At 44.8% G+C, this 22,196-nt stretch overlaps 1 protein-coding gene across 3 annotated transcripts in view; it reads left to right on the top strand.

The window, feature by feature from the left end:
- Nucleotides 1–22,196, top strand: part of EXT2 (exostosin glycosyltransferase 2) — a 132,439-nt gene that overhangs the window by 98,221 nt on the left and 12,022 nt on the right. For all 3 annotated transcript variants that reach the window (XM_028111209.2, XM_028111207.2, XM_028111208.2), the window contains one exon: nt 3,424–3,590. In XM_028111209.2, the coding sequence (XP_027967010.2) occupies nt 3,424–3,590 (167 nt within the window). The remainder of the gene's footprint in view (nt 1–3,423; nt 3,591–22,196) is intronic.

Genomic DNA, 22,196 nt, shown 5'->3' with positions numbered 1-22,196 from the left:
GGGTCTAAATTAGTTGCCTGTAACTTTCACCCAGCCATTGGTCATGCTTCTGACTTTAGAGGTCATAGAGAATAATTCCTCTTTCATCTGATAGCCCTCCTGATACCCTGTGTATTAGTCAAGGCCTAGGTAGGAGACAGAAACCACACCGTAACTTGAACAGGAAAAGTTTAATATAAAGAATGATTAGTAATAGGTGATTGGTGACTAAGGGGTAAAAACTATAAAGATAGCAGGAAATAAATTTGGGAGAATCCCTTCTCCATCTAGCTCTGAGATTCAGGCCTTGTTGGACAGCATGTGACTGTAGCCCACTGCACAGTGAGGTTTACGGAGGTGCCACAGGCCAAGTCTGGCAAACAAGAAACCTCCCGCCCCCTTCAGTATGCACGGAATTCAACAGGAAGTGACCCGGGGTGTGTTCTTGAACTTGCTGGGAAATGGGCTTCAGTGGAGCTCCCTGGGAACCACCCATGGGGAGGACCTCAGCTGAGTTCCTCTTGGCAGCATCTGCAGAACCTGTTGCAAAGCTTTTGCAGGGGGTACCACTTAAGCTTGAGGGAGAGAAGTGCCCCTGGCTGCCTATCTTCTGGTCAAGTACGGAAGGAGCAACAAGTTAAAGAGGTATTGCACGAACCAGCAAGAAAAGCCCCCTTCCTTCCAAAGTGTCCCTCTAGCACTCTCTACCAACAAAGCCTAACATCAAGCATGGGGTTGGCAGAGGGGAAGTGTTTACAGGATCTAGTTCCAGTATGAGAAACAGGGCAGTGAAGGGTGAAATTGAAGCCGAGAGGCAATACATTGACAACTGGCACCGTTAGTCTCTTTAAACATTCTGTGGAAATCCTGGATTCAAGTGCCTGTACTATCCTTGGAACTCCTCCCAAACTCTTTTCCAACTTGTTGGAACTTTCCCCATCTTATAATACCCAAATCTGAACACAAAGCCTTTCAAAGTGTGGTCCAGGGAGCCCTGGACATCCATGAGAACCTTTCAGGGGGTCTGTGAGGTTGAAATTATTTTCATAGTAATACCAAGTCACCTCCATTCCCCACTCTTTATTCTTTCACAAGGGGGCAGAGGAGTTTTCCAGAGGCTACATGACATGGGATAAATGGCTAGTGGGATGTGTGCTTGTGTATTCTGTTTTAAAATTTCCTCAGTTTTAATCTTTCACACAAATCGTGCCTGTGTCCCACAGAAAGCTTCTTTGGGGTTCTCAACAATTTTTTTTTTAAAGATTTATTTATTTATTTATTTGAAAGAGAATGAGAGAGAGAGAGAGAGAGAGAGCACATGAGAGGGGGGAGGGTCAGAGGGAGAAGCAGACTCCCAGCTGAGTAGGGAGCCCGACTCGGGACTCGATCCCGGGACTCCAGGATCATGACCTGAGCCGAAGGCAGTCGCTTAACCAACTGAGCCACCCAGGCGCCCCTTGGGGTTCTCAACAATTTTTAAGAGCATATAGAAATCCTGACACCACAAAGTTGGAGAACTGGTGGTCTAGTAGGTAGAGTTATAACCTCTTGCATTTTAGATATTACAATTCATGTTTCATGAGAATTTGGACAGTAGATTTATGCCAAGGGTTTTATTTATCTGGAAGAGGGAGCGGGAAGCCAATGAGAATAAGGATGATTGTTGGAGAACATATTGAGCTTCATTGTTTTGTCCCAGATCTAGAGAAGCATGGGGTTTTCATACTGCAGTAGATAGTACATGTTCTGTTTGGTCTTTGATGCTAAACAGACTTAGATTCAATCACTTGCCTTATCATTTAGGAGCTCTGTAATGCCTGCCAAATTATGTAATCTCCCTGAGCCTTGTAACTACTGCTTTGTAATTTCTGCCCCAGGGCGTTGTCAGGAGGATTGGATAACATTGCAACTACAAAGTGTGTGGCATATATTAGTTGCTTAGTAAAGGTGTCCCCCCCCCCCCGCCCCGCCGCTTATTCTTAGAAGACAGTGAGAGGGACTTGCTGACACCCCATAAGTAATGTGGGACACAGGTCTTTACTGTCTCAAGTCCTGTGCCCCTCCACTTATTCCAAAGCTGTTTATTGATTATGTGCTTCTGAGCCAGGGATGAAACTATAATTAACTACTGTTATTGATTAAAAGGCAGTGGCCCCTAGGATCATTTCTTCGGTGTTCAGTTCAGTCCTTTTTCCCAAGCATGCTTCTTTTGGAGTTGACCGCTTTTTTAGGCTCTGTGTTTATTTAAGACTGAATGTCTTCCTTAATTACAGGGCCTCCACTTATGCAGGCTTCTTCCAGGATCCTGCTAGTGTCTCAACAGTGTGTCCCATGGACATGCTGTACAATATACAGAAGGAAGATATTTCATCTGCAGTCTGTACCGACAGCCTTTTTCCCTTCTGACTCTCCCTCGCCGTACTTCTCTTCAGTATGGTGACTTTGGAGTGGCCACAGGCATTTGGGGCTTCAAGATTCACGCGAACTAGATTTTTCCACAATTACACGATGGGCTTTTTGGAAGCAGTCTGATACCTAGCTTTCCTGTTGTCACTTGACAAATGTTGTGTGAAGAACAAAGTACCCTCTGTAAAGAACCCTGAGGTCTATGGATAAGGGTACTGTACCAAAGAGGTACTAATTTCATGCTGGGCTAAATGCAACATTTTAAAATAAGGAAACTGCGGTTGAATCGCTTCAATCATTTCAAAGTAGAATGGTAAAAAATGTAAGGCAAGTCATGGGTTGGTGTTTCTTCAGTATACTAGAAAATCCCACATAATTGGAACTAGAAACTTGATATTTACTCTGTAAATTGTTCATGATGAGAAACCAAACCCAGTGAATCAGAGGGAAGGGGCTGTCGAAGGGATAACATGCTAAGTTAAGAAACCTATGTAGTTCAGGGAAACCGTTTTTGCGGGGTGGATTTGAGAAGCATTGGTATCTGTTTGCGATTGCATGGTGGAGGTCGGCACACTGGGGCGAACATCTAGAACACATGCTTTGTATTTGCCAGCAGAGTGGAAGCACGTCTTGAGCTGGGGTGTATCTCACAGAAGGTAGTCTGGGGAGGTGGCAGAGTTCTGATATTAAACCAGGGGCCTGAGAATGAGACATTGCAGACTCTATCCCTCCTGTTGTTGTGATCTCGGGCAAGTCCTTTTGGCTTCTCTGTCTCTCAGTTGTGAGTTGAAGCCATTTGTACATTCTGGTTAAGACAGTAATGAGAATTAGAAGTGTTGCAAGGACTTGGAGTGGATAGAAATACTTAAAGTTTTTATAACCATGCATTTGTAAGAACTCGCCCTTGAACAGCTGTACGTGTAGCTTTAATGGGAGCCACGGAAGTAAGTGCCATCTCATTTGTGATGTGGTGCTTTTACCACTTTATCTCCTCACAGAAATTAGGAGAGTAATACATGCCTGTTTTACCTGCCCCAGATTCCGTCTGGCCCAAGATCCGGGTTCCATTAAAAGTTGTGAGGACTGCTGAAAACAAGCTGAGTAACCGTTTCTTCCCGTATGATGAAATTGAGACGGAGGCTGTCCTGGCCATCGATGACGATATCATCATGCTGACCTCTGACGAGCTGCAGTTTGGTTATGAGGTAAGGAGGTTTCAGACGGTCTTTTTACATATTTGGTATTTCTTGCCTAGTATTGCTTGTCTTTCCTGATGAAAAGTATTCTATTTCATTCTCTAAAGTCATAATTTCTAAATCCCAGTAGAGTCTAAAAGCGGTGCATGGGAGCGTGGGTTATGAAGCTGTTCTTTAAAACTTTGGGGAAACCCTATTCCAGAATGACAACTGTGCCCTCCACTAGTTTTGGGAACTCCCAAGGAGAGTCCCAGGGGATATTTTCAAAAGAACATCTATAGCATGTAACGAGCACTTAATTGATGTCTCCTTGAAGAGGGCTTCCCCTGACTCAAGCAGCTGGGCACGGCAACGATAAAAATGTCAGTAAGCAAAGACGCTGGCGACGCTGACAAACAGAAAGCAGACCCTGTTGATGGCTTTCTTTCTGAGGTTTAAGTGGAGAGGTTGGCTGCCTGTCTTTAGGGAGAAGCATTCTCTCTCACACTGTTCATTCAGTGTGGCTGATGGATTAGGCTGGGTTCAAGGGTTAAGTATGGAGACCAGTAAAGGTCTCCCCAGGGGAAAGTGCCAGAGCCAAGGCCCGGTGAAAAGCAATAGGAATTGATGAGCTCTGTCAGGGACGATGTGCGGGAGATGCATGACGGCGGCGGGCAGAGGCCTGCGGCTACGGGGGCGAGCCGGCGGCATCGGACCCAAGCAAAACGGAGAGCATGCGTCAGTTAGCCACAGCCAGCATGGGGAGAGTGGTGAGAGCTGCCTCCTGCGCTCGTCCAGCCCGTCAGACAGAGGCAGCCATCTTCTCTAGCTGACTCAGAGTTTGCTGAATCGGAGGTTCTAAGAAATCATGAAATGGTATTATATGAGGCCATCTGGTACTCAGATTTTATTAAATGAATACGTGTTGTGTATTCTATGTTTACTATAGAAATTTATTTTCTGGGGCACCTGGGTGGCTCAGTCGTTCGAGTGTCCAACTCTTGGTTTTGGCTCAGGTCATGATCTCAGGGTCGTGGGATTGAGCCCTGAGTTGGGCTCTGTGCTCAGTGGGGAGCCTGCTGGAGATTCTCTCCCTCTCCCTTTGCCCCTCCCCCTGTGCTCTCGCTCGCGCTCTCTCAAATAAATAAATAAATAAATAAATCTTAAAAAAAAAAAAAAAGAAATTTATTTTCTGAGCCTTAAACTAAAAGTGGATTTTAAGGCTAAGAAATAGGAATCCCCTTAACCATCACCACCACCAAAAATTAAAAGCTCAAGTTTTCCTGGGTTTGTTTGGTTGGGTCTTTTTTTGTTGTTGTTTTTGTTTTGTTTTGTTTTGTTTTAATGTAGCTCCATTTGAGTGGAAAAGAAATTGTTGTGAACGAGGCTGACATCCGACACCCTTGGCCTGTATAGTTACTGGCCAGCCAAGAGCATGAGAATGGCTAATAAAATATGTGTCATCTTTTTGGGTTTATTCTCATTCACAGAGATGTCTTTTACATGATCACATCTAGGGTATTGAATGATTTTTAGCATACTATCATTCCCATTTTTTAAAAAAGCAAATTACCTCCTTGTTTCTCTAGCCAACTCATGGCAAAAATGACCAGTTTTTCTGCCAGTGTTTTCTCTGTTGCATATAGTGGTTTCAGACTATACTTATGTTTTTATTTTTGTGGTAAAAGGGAAGTGGAAAAAGGGAACATTCGGGATGATATAGCCAAGATGGACAGAGTGCTCCCTCTTCAGTGGGATCTTCTCAAGATGCCATGGAAGGAAAACTTTCGTAACTACCCTCCGTGTTCCAGTGAATGTTCTGGGTGTTTACAGACATTACTTAGATCTTTTCCCAAACCTGCAAGGTGGTTATTGTTTTCTCATCCTTTACTAAGATGAAGCAAGGTGAGATAACTTGCCTACAGTCAAACAGCTAATGAGTGGAAGTTAGAATGGAGGTCCCAGTGTGTCTCCATTATACTGTCTGCACAGGGGGGCAGTTTATCCTGTCAGAGACCACAGGCTCATAAAACTCGCACTATGAGCCATGAGCATGTCAGTTGTCTCTCACGGAATTATCTTGATGCTAAGGGTAACCAACAGGTTTCTCATGCATCCCTACCGTTGGTGCTTTAGGGTAATTTTGTAAAAGTTATTTCTTGCATAGTAATTAATATAATGGACAAAGTTAGGAAACCTCCAGGCCCAAATTGCTGCTCTTTCACTGACCAGTTAATGACCAAGGACAAGTTATTTAATCTTTCGGGATATTAGTTTATTCTTATATGAAATGGCAGTAACGATATTGACTTCATTAGGTTAACATGTACATTAGAAAATTACACGCGCCTCCCACATAGAAGGAAAATGCTCAGGAGCTGCACTTTCTCTTTGGTGGGCAGGGTGCTGTGCATATCACCAGACACCAAGTCAGCTGCCACTGCAACGGCAGCTACTACCGTCAGTCTCATGATTCCCCTCATGGTTCTGCCACAGTTCCTGAGGAAGGTGGTTTGTTACTTCCATTCTTCACAGGGGACAGTTCCGTTCTAGAGAAGGTACCCACTTTTGTGCTGAGTCAGAAGACAGAAGATAATGGTGTTCCCAAATCCTGTTCTTCATGCCGAAGCCTAGGATTATTTCATGTGGGAATTGGGAGCAGGCTTGACTGATTAAGTGAGTAAATAAATCTGTTAACAAAAACTTATGTCCTAGGGGAGTTGTGTTGGAACTCAGAGCTACTTTGCTGTGTTTAGCACAGTGTGTTAGATTATATCTATCTTGGTAATTGCTATTCATCCTTCAGCGTTCTACTCAAATGTTGCTGTCTCCTCTGCCTTCATGAGTTTGAGTTGCTGTTACTTTCCTGGTCTTTCAAGTGATAGTTTAGATCATTGATCTCAATATTTATTTTTCCAGTGTTTGCATTTAAAGCTGTAAATTTCTTGGAAATTACTGATTTAGGTGTATTCCCAAGTCTGGATTTGTCATATTTTTTTATCCTTAAGTTTAAAATATTTTCTAATTTCCATTGTAATATCTTCTTTGACCCATAGTTATATAAAAGTACATTGCTTACTTTGCCAGTTTTTAAAGTTTTCTCTTTTTTTATTGATTTCTGATTTGATTCTACTGTGGTCAGATATTCCATATGACTTCATTGTTTTGAAATTTACTGAGACTTTATGGTCCAGTGAAAGGTCTATTTTGGTAAATGTTCTGTGTGCACCTAAAAAGAGTTTACATTCTGGAGTTGTAGATTTAATGACCTTACGAGGTCATCTAGGTAACATTTTATCTTGACTTTTAGTTTAATTTAAATTTTTAAAAGTTTTTATTTAAATTTCAGTTAGATAACACACAGTGTAATATTTTCAGGTGTATAATATAGTCAGTCAGTCATTCCACACTTCCATAAAACACCCGGCACTCCTTAATCCCCATCACCTATTTCCCCCCTTCCCCCCAGCCACCTCCCCTCTGGTCACCACCAGTTTGTTCTCTATAGTTAAACTTTTAATTTGAATATAATCAGTATATCCCCCTGCTTGTTCTTCTCCAAAATAGGCATCTCCATTTCCTCTGTTATTTTACCCCCATGGCCTTTATCATTTCTGTAGTAAATTCATTGTCTTCATTTAAATTAAAAAAATAGTTTATTTAATATGTGAGTACCAAAGAGAAACCATGCAACAGACCTTTCTTACTGTGGCTGCAAAGAATTTTTTGAGAAATCTGGAGAGACAGAAGCATCTTCTCATCTGGGAATTTTCCAGAAAAAGGGAGCCAGGAGCCTTTCCAGTATCTAGAGTGGTTTTACTAGTGCTGCCAGGAGACAGAAGAATAGACCAGATGACTTCCTGAAATCCCTCTGGGTGTAATGAATCTGAGAGATAACAAGTACAGGCACACCGATACGCTGTGGTTCCCTGTGAAAAAGTGTCAAACTCCTGTGCATCTGATGTGGCAAACTCCTTCACTTCCCTGTGAAACACGGCAAGATTGCATAGTGAGGATGTAGGGTGGTGATGGGCAGCACATCAGGAATCGAAGTGAGAACACAGCAGTTACTCTAATGGAGGACAGCCGGAGGATGGTGAGCCCAGGCCTGGTCTGGTCATGGTTCTGCTGATGAGTCTTCTGAGGCCTAACATGTACTCAGGCACAGAGTTCCAGCATGCCTTTCACAGATGTGAGGGCATGCTACGGCAGTGCTTTTGTTGGGGGGCGGGCGGGGAGACATCGATGTCCAGAGACCATTTTAAAGTGATGGGCTCCAAGGCCTGCTTAAGGAACATAGAGCAGAGACCAAAGGGAGCTCACAGACTGCACGCTTCCTGAAGTAAGAGAGGGAAGCGTGCTGCTCGTGTATGAGGTAAGAGAGAGTGGACTCTAGAACCCTTTTCCAGATGGTGGTTTACTAGAGCCCAGCTAGGTAACGTTCGCCATGTCTCCTGAGGCCCATAGACTGGCTGAGAGGACCGGGATTGCTGTGGGCCTGGTGGCCGTTCACAGCAACCCCTCTGGAAGGCTGTGGAAAAGAAACACGGTGTCAGAATGTGAAGGGACCTCAGAGATCATCCTGTCACTTGATGCTTTATAGCTTAGGAAACCGCGGTGCAGGGAGGCACAGTTACTTCTTTAAGGTGCGAAACGGACGTTGGCTGTCCCCGAAGGTAACCACAGCAAGGGTCTGGGGATGAGAGGCCAGGCCACGGAGGAGAAACCTTTTGCCTTCCAGTGGCTGTGATTTGAGCCCACAGAACATTTGGATTCGAGACCTAATACTGGGGATCATTATTTATTTAATTAGAAGAAAACACAGGGGTCATTTGCCTGTTTATATGGGTCATATTCCCTGTTGGAAGGCAGAGAGTTTGGGAAATGTTGCATTCCCTCTCCAGCCCTGAAATCAGGAGCTAAAGAATGCTCTTCTCTGGCCCTGCGTGTTTCTGACTTGTTTGACAAGCTCTAGTGAGCTACCAGATGTGGAAATTCTTTTCAGCCTGGGATAATTTATTTATCTGTTTATGTATTTTACCAGGAAAGTATCTATTGAGTTCTTGATACTCATTTGCAAGGAACTCCTGGGGGAGCAGTAGCAGTGTATAGTGTTACTTGAGTGTTTGATTTTTTTTTTTTTTTAAAGTCTGTCTGCTTTTACTTCAGACCTAAAGAGCTGGGAAATAAAATGCAACTTGTGCCTCCTCCCCTCCCCCGCCTTTAAGAGAGTTTAAAACATGTGGCAGAAAATGAGCCAGGCGGACTTGGCTGAGTGTATGAACCCGTGAATTTATTTTTCCTTTCATACTTTGATCCTCATTTCCAACCATAAAAATTATTAGTGGCACTTAAGTGTTGAACATTTTTCACCTGAGAGATGTGGAATGCTCTTGGCTAACAGTACTGGTTATAAAGTCAGAACTTCATATGAGGATGGGAATTGGCTTAGAGTGACTGTGTGTTGTTAGGTGCACAAAAGGCTGATGCCTTCCTTTTACTGCCTGGGTATCCTATAGGTGGCAGACGCTGGTTGAACCTCTTGGGTGCTAATAAATGATGAGATTTTATATTATTTTATTCACAACTCCCTTAGGTAATGGCAAGTATATACTTTCAACGAATCATGGCAAGGCAGCAAAATTGCATAGAATGCCCCACTTTTTTTCTGGAGAACATAAAACCATTGATTGCCAAGTGAGTTCTCCTGGTAGAGGAAGAGCCAAGAGGGATGGCCCCAATAGGAGAATGAGCTTGGTGTGTGTGGTCGCATGGGGCAGTGAGAAGCAGATCGAGGAGGGGAGAAGTTGTGTTTGGGTTAACAGTGGAAACTAGGTTGGTCAGGCAATATAGGGCCAACTGAAAAGCTTACAGCGGTAACAAGATACTGTAGGTTTGTAGAAAGGTTTCTGGTCCAAGTGAATTCTAAACAACAGACGCTGAAGACAGGGAAAGCCAGGTAGGTGTAGGTGGAAAGTCTATAGACTTCATATTCAAATGGATTAAAGAACCAAGGAGAAGGAAAAGACAGGCTTACCCATTAGCTCACATTTATTTTGTGATGAGGGAGCTTGGCTAATTGGAGAATTCCAGAGTTAGTAAAATTTAGAGATACCTATATACTCATCCAGGAAGAGCGGCAAGATGATATATCTGTGATTCAAGTAAACTCTCCTACTTTCTCTCTCCTCACTAGAGGAACCAAGAGGTGAAAACAGCCTATCAGAGAATAGATTTTACAGCCACCTCTTTTGAAAGCTAGCAGATAACTAAAAAAAACAAAAAACAAAAAGTCTGTCCTGTTCGTTTCTCTCCCAACCTTCTGCCAGTGAAAGTACCACAGAGACTGGGTCTGGGGAACAAATAAATGTAAAATAAGTGTTGGACTGGGTCTAAAGATGGTTCCTCGCAGGCTTGTGGTTATGATCCTTCTGATAGGAAATTAGCTGCTTTCCTCTGTAGATGTAAGCCAGGTACTACATCTGAAGATGTGCTCAGGTTTGTGGGGAACCCAGGAGGCTCTCTTCAGAGAGGTTTTCATGGAACTGCCTATCTCATCCTGCCATGGGCTCTAGGGCAGGCTTACCTTTTGGTTCAAACAGGGCACCAAGAAAGTCAGTTCTTACATTGCCAGGACTAATAAAAAGGGTGTGTCCCTAAAGGAGGGCTCAAAATGCAAGGGATATCTCTGCAGTGGGTGGGTAATCTAATTATCGGAAGTGTCTCAGCCTTCAGAAAGAACCAGTACCAGAGGTTTCCATTCTTTGACTTCTTGGCTGACTCAGATCCTTGAGCCTTCACAGAGTCTGACTTAGTGGGTGACTGAGAGATTCCAGCATTTCTTTCTCTTCTCTGAAGGATGGACTGTCCACATGGCCCCCAGCACTAGGATTCACAGTGAGCTGGGCCCATTTTTGGCATGCCCAAAGTCAAACCTTGCTAAAGCTGTTCTGGGTCAGCATTTGTGCTGGGTCTGACACTAAAGCTTTGCAGTGTACCTAGAGCCATTTCGCCAGAGCTGAGCTTTTTAGAATTATACGTTTCTTAGGACTTGTGGTGCGCCCTTCTCATTAAGTATCTGGAGAAGTAGATGGTGGTAAGCTCTTTGAACCTTGTATATTATATCTGAGTGAGTGATAGTACCTTTCCTGAGCCTGGCCATAATATCCATACAGTATTGAATATTGAAAAAGACGTCTGTCTGTCTTTCCTTCCATTTTTTAGTTTTCTTATGTACCCAAAGAGTGGGCATTATAGAAACTGTTGTCTTCAGAAGCGATGTGGGCCAAACGGCGCATTTCAGTGAGTGTCCCTGCCCAAAAGGTATAGTCAGAGCCTCCCTCAGAGGAGACACGTGGGGGACTGTGGGCAGAGGCGAGCGGCTCTTTCTTGAGAGTGCTCTCCCTGGGGTGTTGCTCATTGCCGTGGGCCCCCCGTTTCCAGCCTGGAGGAGAACCCAGGGATTGGTTAGGTCTGTGCTATCTCCAGCTTGCACTGATTTACACCCGGGGCTCCCGGGAGCCGGGCGGCCTCTCCTGTGGGCCACCACACTAGCAGGAGCTGAAAGAGGACCCGAAGCCCCGGCCGGGAGCCCACAGAGGTGCTGAGAGGAGCCGCACTGAAGTTTGACCTCTCAGAGCTTTTCTCAAGCACCCAGTCCCCGCTGGAGAATAAGTCAAACAAATATTAAGGGAAGGAAATCGAATATGTATGCTGAACATGGAAGCAACATCTGAGCGTTTAAAAAAAGTACCCCGTTGGGAATTACAGTAGAGTGACACTTTTTTCTTCCCCATTGAGCAAATTAAAATTACAAGCTTAGAATTTATTTACCTAGCCTTTAATGAAACGTCAGATGCTCCCTGTCCCAAAGAGGGGGGAGTGGGCTTCCTGCTGGCGCATCTTATCGTGGAAGGGTGGCTCCCCCGCCCCACGCAGGCTTCCATCCCAAAGAAGTCAGGTGCGTGGGTTTTCCACAAGCACTTATTTGTTGCCGGGCAGTGCTGGTGCTCTGCTGGCCTTTCTGCTCCCGACCCTGCGCGCTCCCCACTGTGCCCTACATCTTTCCTGTCTGCAGCCAGTTCGGGCCCACCTGGCTTCCAAGCTTCCAGAACTAATGCTTATAATGTGGGATAGTTATTTTAAAGAGGTGTTGGTACGCTTGATGGTTTAAAGAATGCATACTTACCCTCCCCCCCCATTTCAAAAGGAGATAGCTGCAAAGATATTCTAACCTGAAAGGATCCATATGTTTGAGGGTTATTGTTCCAAAAGCTGCCTGTTGTCTTGTTGGGATTGATTGCGGGCTTTGGCTGCTCCAAGAATTCAGAGCCTGAAAATTCAGCTGATGATTTGGGGATGTGGGGAATTTGTCTTGCACGGGCTGCTTATCTGCCTTGATTTTGATAGAGTTGCTTCAGGGAGGTGTGTGGGCAGGACTTGGCCTAGGGCCAGGGGAAAAGAAAGCCCCAGCGGCATCCAGGCGGTGAATGGCCCCGGCAGCTCTCAGGGGAACAGTGTCTGTAGCCTTCCAGAGAACATTCTATGTTGTTCCCCAGTGTGACGCTGCATTCTTCGTTGCCAGTTGTAAAATGGCTTTTGCAAGATCATGAATGTGAGGCAGTACTGGTTGATAGCACCAGCATTAAAGAGTGGTTGCACATTTTGAAAGAATCAGAAGAAGGCTTAAAGGATCGGAGTAGTCCACTGCCTTTGGAACTGTCGTGACTGGGAACAGTGAGTAGAAAGCAAGGTGGACCAGTCTGTATGATGTTTACAGCTCACCTCCTAGGTCATACTTACTGCTGGGTGCTCGAAAATTGGTGCCTGGGGCTCACGTTAATCATGATTGCAGTATGTTTGCTCCTGCCTGTTGACTGGTTTAGATCCGGAGTTGGCAGCCTTAATTTCTAGGTTCCTAACCAGCCTTTGAGTTGGATTGAAGATCTAAGGGATGCGGCAGAAGTCCTGCTCTCATGTTGACACTCTGGTCAATTCGTACAGCTCGGCCACTAATTACACCCACGGCCTAGATCTCCGGGGCTGGATTGCGAGCTCCCCTAACTTAGAGCAGTCCATTCAGGCAGGATTGTGGCTGCCCTGTGGACTCCTCTGTGCCTAGTGCTGGACACAGAGTGGGTGCTCGGTAAATATTTATTGACCGAGTGAGTGAACTTAATGTGTTTGGACATTGAATTTTCTTATATATAGTTTCTGTGAGTAAAATTATAAGGAGTTGTTCAAAGTTAAATGATGCTGTATTCTGTATTCAGTGAGGGAATCCAAGTAGAGGTCATCTACTTGCTGGCCTGCCAAACACTGTTACAGCAAAGGGTAATTTTGTACTAATTACTTACTTTGTTGGGGGCAGTGGGAATCTCAACCCTCACTTTGTAATTTAACTTTGTTCTCTTAAAATGAAATCCATAAAGCTTTTTCCTATTTCCTGCTTCCCCACTCCCAGCCCATAAGTAATCTTACCATCCTCTTAACTCTTTTTTTGTGTTTTTTCAACTACATCCTTGCTTTCTTTCATGTCTAGCTTTTTATGCATATGACATTAGTTTTTCTAAATGGTAATCTCCTTAGTAACAAGATATATGCTTTATTTTTGTATTCACTCTTTGAAGCGTGTAAGACAGTCCCTACAAGTTATGCTGAGTGAGGGGCACCTGAGTGGCTAAGTCAGTTAAGGGTCCAAATCTTGACTTCGCCCCAGGGCATGATCTCAGGGTCTTGAGATCGAGCCCCACATCAGACTCCACATTCAGTGTGGAGTCAGCGTGTGTGTGTGTGTGTGTGTGTGTGTGTGTGTACACGCACACACTCTCTCTCTTTCTCAAAATAAGTGAATTAATTTAAAAAAATTATGCTGAATGAAAAAAGCCAATCCCAAAAGGTTACATGCTTTGTGATTCCATTTATACAGCCTTCTTGAAATTACAAGATTACAGAAATGGAGAATACATTAATGGTTGCCAGTAGATGGAGGGTAGGGTGTCTCTAAAAGATCAGCAGCAGGGAGCCTTGTGGTGACTGGAATGCTCTGTATCTTAACCATGTCAGTGTCAATACCATGTTGCAATGTCACACTCTAGTTTTGCAAGATGTTGTCATTGGGGGAAACTGAGTGAAGAGTACCCGGGATCTCTGTTCATTTATTTCTTACAACTGCTTTTGAATTTGCAATTATCTCAAAATGTTTGATGGAAAAAAATAATGGAGGCTCAGGAAGTATCTGTGAATTGAACGAATAAATGAATTAATAAATAGGAATACTCAAGTCTCTCCATCCTTAAACTTTATGATTTTAGCTTGCTGTTGGATCGCCTTTCTAAAACTTGATATTAGGATTAATATTTTTAAGGTAGATGGAACAGCTCTGGATTTAAAAAAAAATATATGCTGTTGAAGACATCCTTCCTTTTGATGGTTTGGACTTTATTCTAGTTTTTGCCTTTTATTGTAAGCCACCCCAAGTCATTTTTTGGACATGAGTGGGATATAAATAAATAATTTGAAAGAGTCCCTCAACTGCTTGATTCCCCACCAGGAGATTATGGGGTTTAAGCAGACATATAGGGAGGGCATTATGCTGAATGAACTCATTGTGGAGCTGCATTGATTCTTCAGCCAGGATTATGGAGTTTATGGTCAGTGCTACCTCTTCCCTTTGCGCGTTGGGAAGAAAATGGAGTTTTGGCCATTTTGCAGTAACATCCCTGATTGCAAGTGATGGAAGTCACCAGGGCAGTGGCTTGAAGTAAACAGAGTTTCTCCCCTTGCTGGACAGGGCTCAGATCTTTGGTCCCCAGTCTTTTAAACTGAGCCTCACCAAAATCAACTTGAAATTCCAGAGGCTCAGTAATGGTTATTTATAAAAACTAAAGTCTCTGTTTCCACTCGTGCAGGATTTAAACAGAGTAGCCATTTGACTTATGATCACTATTCTTCTTTTAACTTCATTGAACAATCCCCTGGGACCAGACTTAGAAATAGTATCCCCCCTCCCCAGAGTTGAGGTTATGGAAATAAAAGTGATTTCATGTTTAGTGGGTCCTAAGGAGTGCAAGATTGGAAAACACACGACCCAGTCCTGACCCATCCCTTCCTCCTCCCATCGCCTCAAACTCACGTCTCTCCTTCCCTTTGTTACTATCTCTCAGGAGATTCATTGCCTCATGAAAAATAGTAGTTGAGTTTAATTTTTCATTCAGCAGCTTTTTGCTTGTATTTCCTTCTCTGCCCCGGAGCCTCACAGATTACAAGGTTCCAGCGGGCCCCTGGATGTCATATGTGGGATCCCACTAGACTGTTACACCACTGACAGGGGTTCCTTCTTTTAATGGTGCAAGCATGTGGCTTTCTTTGCTAAATGGGAACCACATTCATGAAGAACCTTCAGCTTTTAGAAGACAAGTACCAGGGGGGAGCAAGGGTTTTGAGGGTTTCCCCACCTCCTCTCCGTACCCCATTCTACTCAGCTTGGGCAGTGTGCATGTCTGACTCTCCCCATGTCTGCACTAGCACTGGTGATGGGCACGGACACTGTGATTTCACACACTACCACCTGACTTTGTTTCCCAAGTGAGGGACTGAGCTTGGGGAGTTGAGGTGCCTCTGAGACTCAGAGGAGTGGGGAATCCTGCGACTTCGTGCACAGATGCCCAGTCCGGGAGTTAGGACCGAGCTTTGGCTTGAACTTACCGCATAATATTGGGAGAGCCACTTCCTCTCCAGCTCTGTTTTCTCGTCTGGACCGTGAGGGAGTTGGACCGAGCAAGCTCGGTCTTCCAAATGGTCTCTAGCTGCAAATCTCTGAGGTCATGTGGGCAGGGGTCAGCAGCTCCAACTGGCAAAGTGTGAATCTTCTCCTTCCCATCCGCAGAAGGCACCTGGTTGTGCCATCTGGTGAGTTGGTGCTGATAAGGATGAGGAGAATGGTTTAAAGCCACCTTCTCCAGCAGTGTCTTCCTAATTGCGGTTACCATTGCAAGATTTAACATTCCTCCATCAACTCTGGCCAACCCCAGCCTGTCTCTTTTGCCTTCATCACCGCTCTGAGCCTGAAGAAAGAACTTGAAAGGAATGGAGAGCATGTCTCCTAGAACCAAGGCACTAACCTTCAGCCAGACTGGGGCAAATAGGATTGCTGCCCAAATCACAGAAGCCTTCCCGTGATCCTGGTTTGCCTGCTTGGCTTATTTTAAGCAGACTGCTGCCTTGGGTTGGAAAGGTCTCTCAGGCAGACTGAAGTGATCTAACAGGTAAATCTTAATACTTAACGTAGCATGTACCTGTATTTGTCAAAACCAATCAGCATTAGGGAACTCGGGGTGACAGCTTCAGGGCTCCCTTGCTCTAGATGTCTAGCATTAGCATTTAATTGTGTCTCAGGTGTGGACAGAGGCTCTTCAGCTTTTTGCAAAGCATCCCCTTGACAAAAACTACCAACCACCAGTGGGATTAAAAGCATGCGCTGAAAACGAAGCCAATCAGGCTGAAGCCCTCCGTTCTACTTCGTTTCAGGAAATGCCAAATATAAAAGGTGAGCTCTGTTCCCAGTGGCCTGAGAGTGAATCTGATAACGGGCTCCTTTGTGGAAACTAGCTAGGAGTTGGAATGCAGCCAGCTAGCCCTTTCCCATCTGGGCAGCATGCAAGACAAGTCTGAGGGAAGAAGGGCCACTGATTCAAAGACGTTCGCACGTTGGGATTCTTGCAGCTCTGCCCCCGTTGACCTAGGCATGTGACCACAGGGTTTGGGCTGGCTCCTCGAGTTCTGTTCTACTTTGATGGTTAGGGATTGAGAAAATCCAGGGGGCATGTGCAAGGAGAAAAGTGAAACCCCGGCCTGGTTTGATGTGCCTTGGATCCATGTTCCCCGTATTTCCCTTACCGCTTCTTAGTCCGTCCCTGGGCTCCTGATTCCTGATACATATGGTATCCCTCTCACCCAGTAGCAATATCCCTGTGGAACTGTGCCTTTGAAAGTGTGATGACTATAGCAGCCACTTCAGAGAGTTACTTTTCTCCCAAAGCTGACCCATGATTTCATAATTGTATATCCCAGATGGACGCCACCTGTTGTTACACCTTTCCCCCCTCCCACCCCACCCCCACCCCCGCCCCGGTCCGTTTCCTGAATCTGACTATGCTTAGCACACACCCTGGGTTTCAAATGCACTCTCCAGGCTGGCTTAGAAGAGAGTGAATTAGCTAGCCTCTTTTCAGGAATATTATTGGGTACCCATATGTGTATGGCATTTCAAACCAAAGTTAATAATGCAGGCCATGTACTTTAGAAATGTACAACTTGGAACTGATCACAGTTGACGAGTTAGTTCTTTGGGAATACATTAGTAGGAAAAAGATATGAGATTTTAGGTCTAAAAGGACATTAGAGGGCTCTTAATCCAAGCCCTCTTTTGCAGATGGCAAAATGAAAGCAGAGCAACCTGAGCAGGTGGCTTGCACGACTCCTCAGGGGCAGAGCTAGTTGTGGCTCATCCACCTTCACCAGGTGCCTGTGGCGTACTTTTTCATAGCATGTAATCGAGGCTGCTGCCTGTGCCTTGAAACCAAGGGAGAACACCCTAGTTTGATCAGCTAGCATGGGGAAGTCACAGAACAACTCCGGAAGTTGAAGAAGAGAGAGAGAGAGAGAGGAAAGGAATAGATAGATAACTCTGAAAAGAGTCCAGCGAGCACAGCTGGGAGTCCAGAGAAGAGGAAATCTCCATAAGTGGTTAGGACCAAGATTGTAAACATTCAAGTGGGAGGAAGCAGTTAGAGCATGGTATTATGTTGTTACAATCTCCGTTTGAATAGTGATGTGGAAATAGCCCCGAAATGTAAGGAAATAGCCCCCATTAAATTATTGCTAAGCCCCTAACCAAGGCATAGAGTTTTAATAGACAGAGGCTCTGTCTTCAGAGTTGGATGTAATTAAAAATAGATGAGGATGGTGTATATGGAGGACTTGAACAGTACAGACAAACAGTTGAGTAATGGCATAGTGACCTGAGCATGGCCAGTGGAACACTATTACTAGAACTCCAGGGATAGAATGTGAGGTTTCAGATGCCCGCACTGTAATATATAAAGGCATCTGTTAGTAATGACAAAAGGCTGACCCCAGAGCATTTCCCTGAGGTAAAAAGAAAAAAGCTGAATTAGAGTGGGAGGTGGGTAGGCATGAGGAGAGGGGGTGGAATTTGAGTTCTCGCTCTTCTGGCTGGGAAGATGCTTTACTGTCTACATAATCGACTTCGTGCTACACTGGGACTCGATTAGAGAGGGCCCATCCTGCTCGGCTCTACTCCGTTTTGATCCCATAGTCAGCTGCAGAGTTATAGATGAAGTGACAAGGATGGTATCTTGATTGCATCCAGCTGCCTGGAGTAAGTCAAGGGCAGAGAGGCCCCGCCTGAGGAACAGCGCTCACTAACGGCTCCAAAGGAATCTGAAATTCAGGACACCTCTGATGCTTTTAGAGCAGCATAGTTTAGCATTCTGTGACCCAGTGTCACCCAATTAAGTCCCTGTGGAGAGAAGTCTGATAAGTGGCTTCAGCTAACAGGAAGAAGATTGAAATCCTAACAGGGTTTGACCCTAAAACGGAGTCAGTGTTATTAGGGTTGCTGCAAACAGGGGCTCGAAAAGAAGGACCCTTGGGAAGGTGCACGAATTGGAGACTCAAAGTAACCTCAGGGTGGAGGAAAATGCGGCTTCCATCCAGCAGGGGTGCCGACTGAATGGGTGCCTCCCTGTCCCACCCAGCCCTTTCCCCCCACCGCGTGCATCCCTGGTGGGTAATGTAGTGACTTGTGCTTGGAGACTTTCAGAACCTCTGTAATTCCACACAGGGGAACCGGTGATTGTGGTACCAGTGTGACCGGGACGGGCAGGTGCTCACTGCCGACAAAAGGAAACTGGCAGTGCCTTTAATGGAGTGTGCCCGGGCCCACAAACCAAACAGAAGCTACGGCTCCCATACTGTGTTGGTATGGGCTCTATAAAACTGTAATAGTATCATATTATTTTAATCTACTGAAATCCAAACCCCAGAGTAGGAACACAGCAGTAGCCTCACGCATCTGAGGAAATGTTTGACATGGCTTCGTTTGTCTGCAGCTATTATGATGGCGGCTGTGGCTGATTAACTCTGTTGGGTACAACATGGTGTTAATGAGGCCAAGGCTGTGGGTTTGAGATGCCTGGTACGTGAACTGGTTTCACGCAAAGGAAACCCCAGACCACACTCAAGACCTGGGTCAGATATCCCATAAAAGCATGTGGACGATCACAGGAGGACTAAGGGAGGACAGTGTAATGACTCAGCGAATATCGCTTACCCGCTTCTGGAAAAGCAGTGTAAAACATGTGCTTTAGCAATGGTGAATTATTACTGTGATCTTCACGCGCAAAGGATATCACATTATTATTAATGGTAACCGTTGATCAGTACTGTTGCAGACTTCCTTTCTGAATTAAGGAGAACACTGGCTCGGCCTGTGAGGGAAAGAGAAAGCATCTTTAGTCCCTTCTTTTAGTCTCAGCTTTTTTGCCTGCTGAGATTTTGCCCATTCGTGCGTTCCGTGAGTGTGTATGGACTGCTGTCCTGTGCAGGCACTGCTCTTTGTGCTTGGGAAACCACAGGGAATAAGGCAAAGCCTCTGTCTTCATGGAGATTAAATTCTGTGGGAGGAAAATAGGTGATAAATAAGGAAACAGTAAATAACCAAAACACTTTCAAAAAATGAGTTTGGTGAAGGAAAGGATGGGGTGAGAAGATGTGATGAAGAATGGCTCGGAGGGAGACAGTGTTTACCTTGGGTAGGAAAGGCTGAAAAGACCTCTTGAAAGTAGGTGACTTTTTTTTTTTTTAAAGATTTTATTTATTTGAGAGAGAATGAAAGACAGAGAGCACGAGAGGGAAGAGGGTCAGAGGGAGAAGCAGACTCCCCGCTGAGCAGGGAGCCCGATGCAGGACTTGATCCCAGGACTCCAGGATCATGACCTGAGCCGAAGGCAGTGGCTTCACCAACTGAGCCACCCAGGCGCCCCGAAAGTAGGTGACTTTTAAGCAGAGACCAGACTGATGAGCAAGAAAGAGCTTTCTGAAGAGCTGGGACCACATTCCCGGCATAAGAAACAGAAGCAGCAGTCATGATTCCAGAACCGAGAGTCCACTGAAGTGTGGGAGCACAGGGTGAGAGGAGAGTGGGAGAGTGGCTGGGCCCTTTAGGGTACGCTAAGGAGTTCGGCTATTATTCTTGGTCAGCGGGAATCCATTTTCTGTTTTATTTCAGGGGTGGAACAGTTCTTTAAGATTTTGGGGGGTATTGGTTGAAGTGTGTCCCCCTAAAAAGTTATGTTGAAATCCTCACCCTTAGTAACCTTATTTGGAAATAGGATCTCTTTAGAGGTAATCGAGTTAAAATGAGGTCATTAGCGTGGGCCCTAATCCATTTTGACTGGTATCCTTATAAAAAGGAGAAATTTGGACACAGACACACACGCAGAGGGAGGAAGGCCATATGAAGACAGAGGTTGGGAGTGATGCATCTACAAGCCAAGGAATGCCCACGATTGACAGTCAACCACTGAAGCTAGAAAGCAGCTAGGAAGGATCATTCCCCTATAGGTGTCAGAGAGAGCATGGCCCCGCCAACACCTTGATTTCAGACTTATCGATTTCTGTTGTTTTAAGCCACCTGGTGTGGTGACTTTGTTACAGTATCCCTAGCAAACTACAAAAGGGATGGGGGCTGGCACACTGGCTCTGCCCTGGGGAAAGCAATGATGCATCGTCCCTGGACTCAGTGACATGTGGGCGTTGGGGAAGCCTCCACTTGCTACAGCACGTGACCATATGACTTATATATATGCGGCTAAATATATGACAAAGATAATTTAAAATACATATATATATATATTTATACACACACACACACACACACATAAAACAGGATACAGCCTGTTCGTTGAGTTACCCTTAACCAGATCTTTCTCAACTTAGCAGAGGGTTACCTGATAAACCCATTATAAGTTGGGGCACGTGGGTGGCTCAGTCATTTAAGCATCTGACTCCTGATTTTGGCTCAGGTCATGATCTCAGGGTCATGAGATTAAGCCCCGTGTCTGGCTCTGTGCAGAGTCTGCTCCTCTCCCTGCTTGTGTGCTGTCTCTCTCTCTCTCTCTCTCAAATAAATAAAATCTTTTTTAAAAAAAGTGCTCAGAACACTTACATTAGCCTACAGTTGGGCAAAATCATCTAACACAAAGCCTATTTTATAATAATAAAGTATTGAGTATCTCCTGTAATTTATTGAATACTGAAAGCCAAAAACAGAATAGTTGTCTGAGTAGAGGATGGTTTTAAGTGTACTGATTGTTGAGCCTCGTGATCGTGGGGCTGACTAGGAGCTGCTTCGCTACCAGTGCCCCGCATCATGAGAGAGGATCGTACCACATATTGTGGGCCCAGGAAAAGATCCAAATTCAAAAATTCGAAGTAGGTTTCTACTGAATGCATATTGCTTTTTTACCCATCGTAAAGTCGAAAAATCGTAAGTTGAGCTATTATCACTTGGGGACCATCTGTTCTCTAATATTCTTTTAGGAATAGTCCTGTTAGAGATACTATGTAAATAATGGTTTGGAAGGGCGAGAGTGGAAGCAGGGACATGAGTTAGAGGCCTGTTAACAACAGTCTAGGTGAGAGATGATGGTGGCTTGAGCTAGAGAGAGGGGTGGGAGAATTGGTCAGAGGTGGTCAGAAGTAGAGCCAGCAGGACTTGCTGATGGATGGGGTGTGGGGAAGAAGGAAAGGAAGGAATAAAGACTGACTTGTAGCTTTTTGGCTGGGGCAGTCAGGTAGATGATTTACTGAGATGGAGAGGATTGAGAGAATGGCTCAGGGATAGGGACTCAAGAGTTATGCGTTGGACACGTTAAGTTTGAGATGCCTATTGTTTATCCAGTTGAAGATATTAAGTAGTTGGTTTTCTCAGGAACATCTGGGCCAAACAAATTTAGAGGTCAGTATATTAGAGAAAGTATTTAAAAGTGATTGAAACTAGCTGAAATGACTCAGATTGTTTAAAGAAGAGACTAGGGCACAGGACTGGACCCTCGGGAGCTCTGTTGTTTAGAGGCCCGGTAAAGGATAAGGAATCATGGTTGCTGAGAAGTGGCACCATGAACAGCTGCTAAGTTGTCAGTGCTCCTTAAAGGCATGAACTTCCTCTTCTTTCAATTAAGGTTAAACTAAATTATACAGAAATACATGGGGAAAAATATTGGAAGTACCCCACCCCTAGTATACCAGATTCTGTTTCATAAAACTGTATCTAAGAGCCTTCCCAAATATGGAGATCAAGTCTTTGTTTTTAGTATGTTACAGATTATAGAAACAGACACGTTCTCTATACGTGAGGCTTATAAAAGGTCATAAAGATGACTGTGTGCTCCAGGGAATTAGGGTTTTAAAAACATTTGTTTTAGAAACAGACTTTCTAGGGCATCTGGATGGTTTAGTTGGTTAAGTGTCCAACTCTTGGTTTCAGCTCAGGTCATGATTTCAGGGTGATGAGATTGAGCCTCACATTGGGTTTCGCGCTGGGTGTGGAGT

This window comes from Eumetopias jubatus, unplaced genomic scaffold (genome assembly GCF_037043125.1).
Source record: "Eumetopias jubatus isolate StellerSeaLion01/CBP00866 unplaced genomic scaffold, mEumJub1_p1.0 scaffold_13, whole genome shotgun sequence".
Taxonomy (NCBI): domain Eukaryota; kingdom Metazoa; phylum Chordata; class Mammalia; order Carnivora; family Otariidae; genus Eumetopias; species Eumetopias jubatus.
Note: the sequence above shows the minus strand (reverse complement) of the source record. Positions and strands in the feature narration are given on the sequence as shown.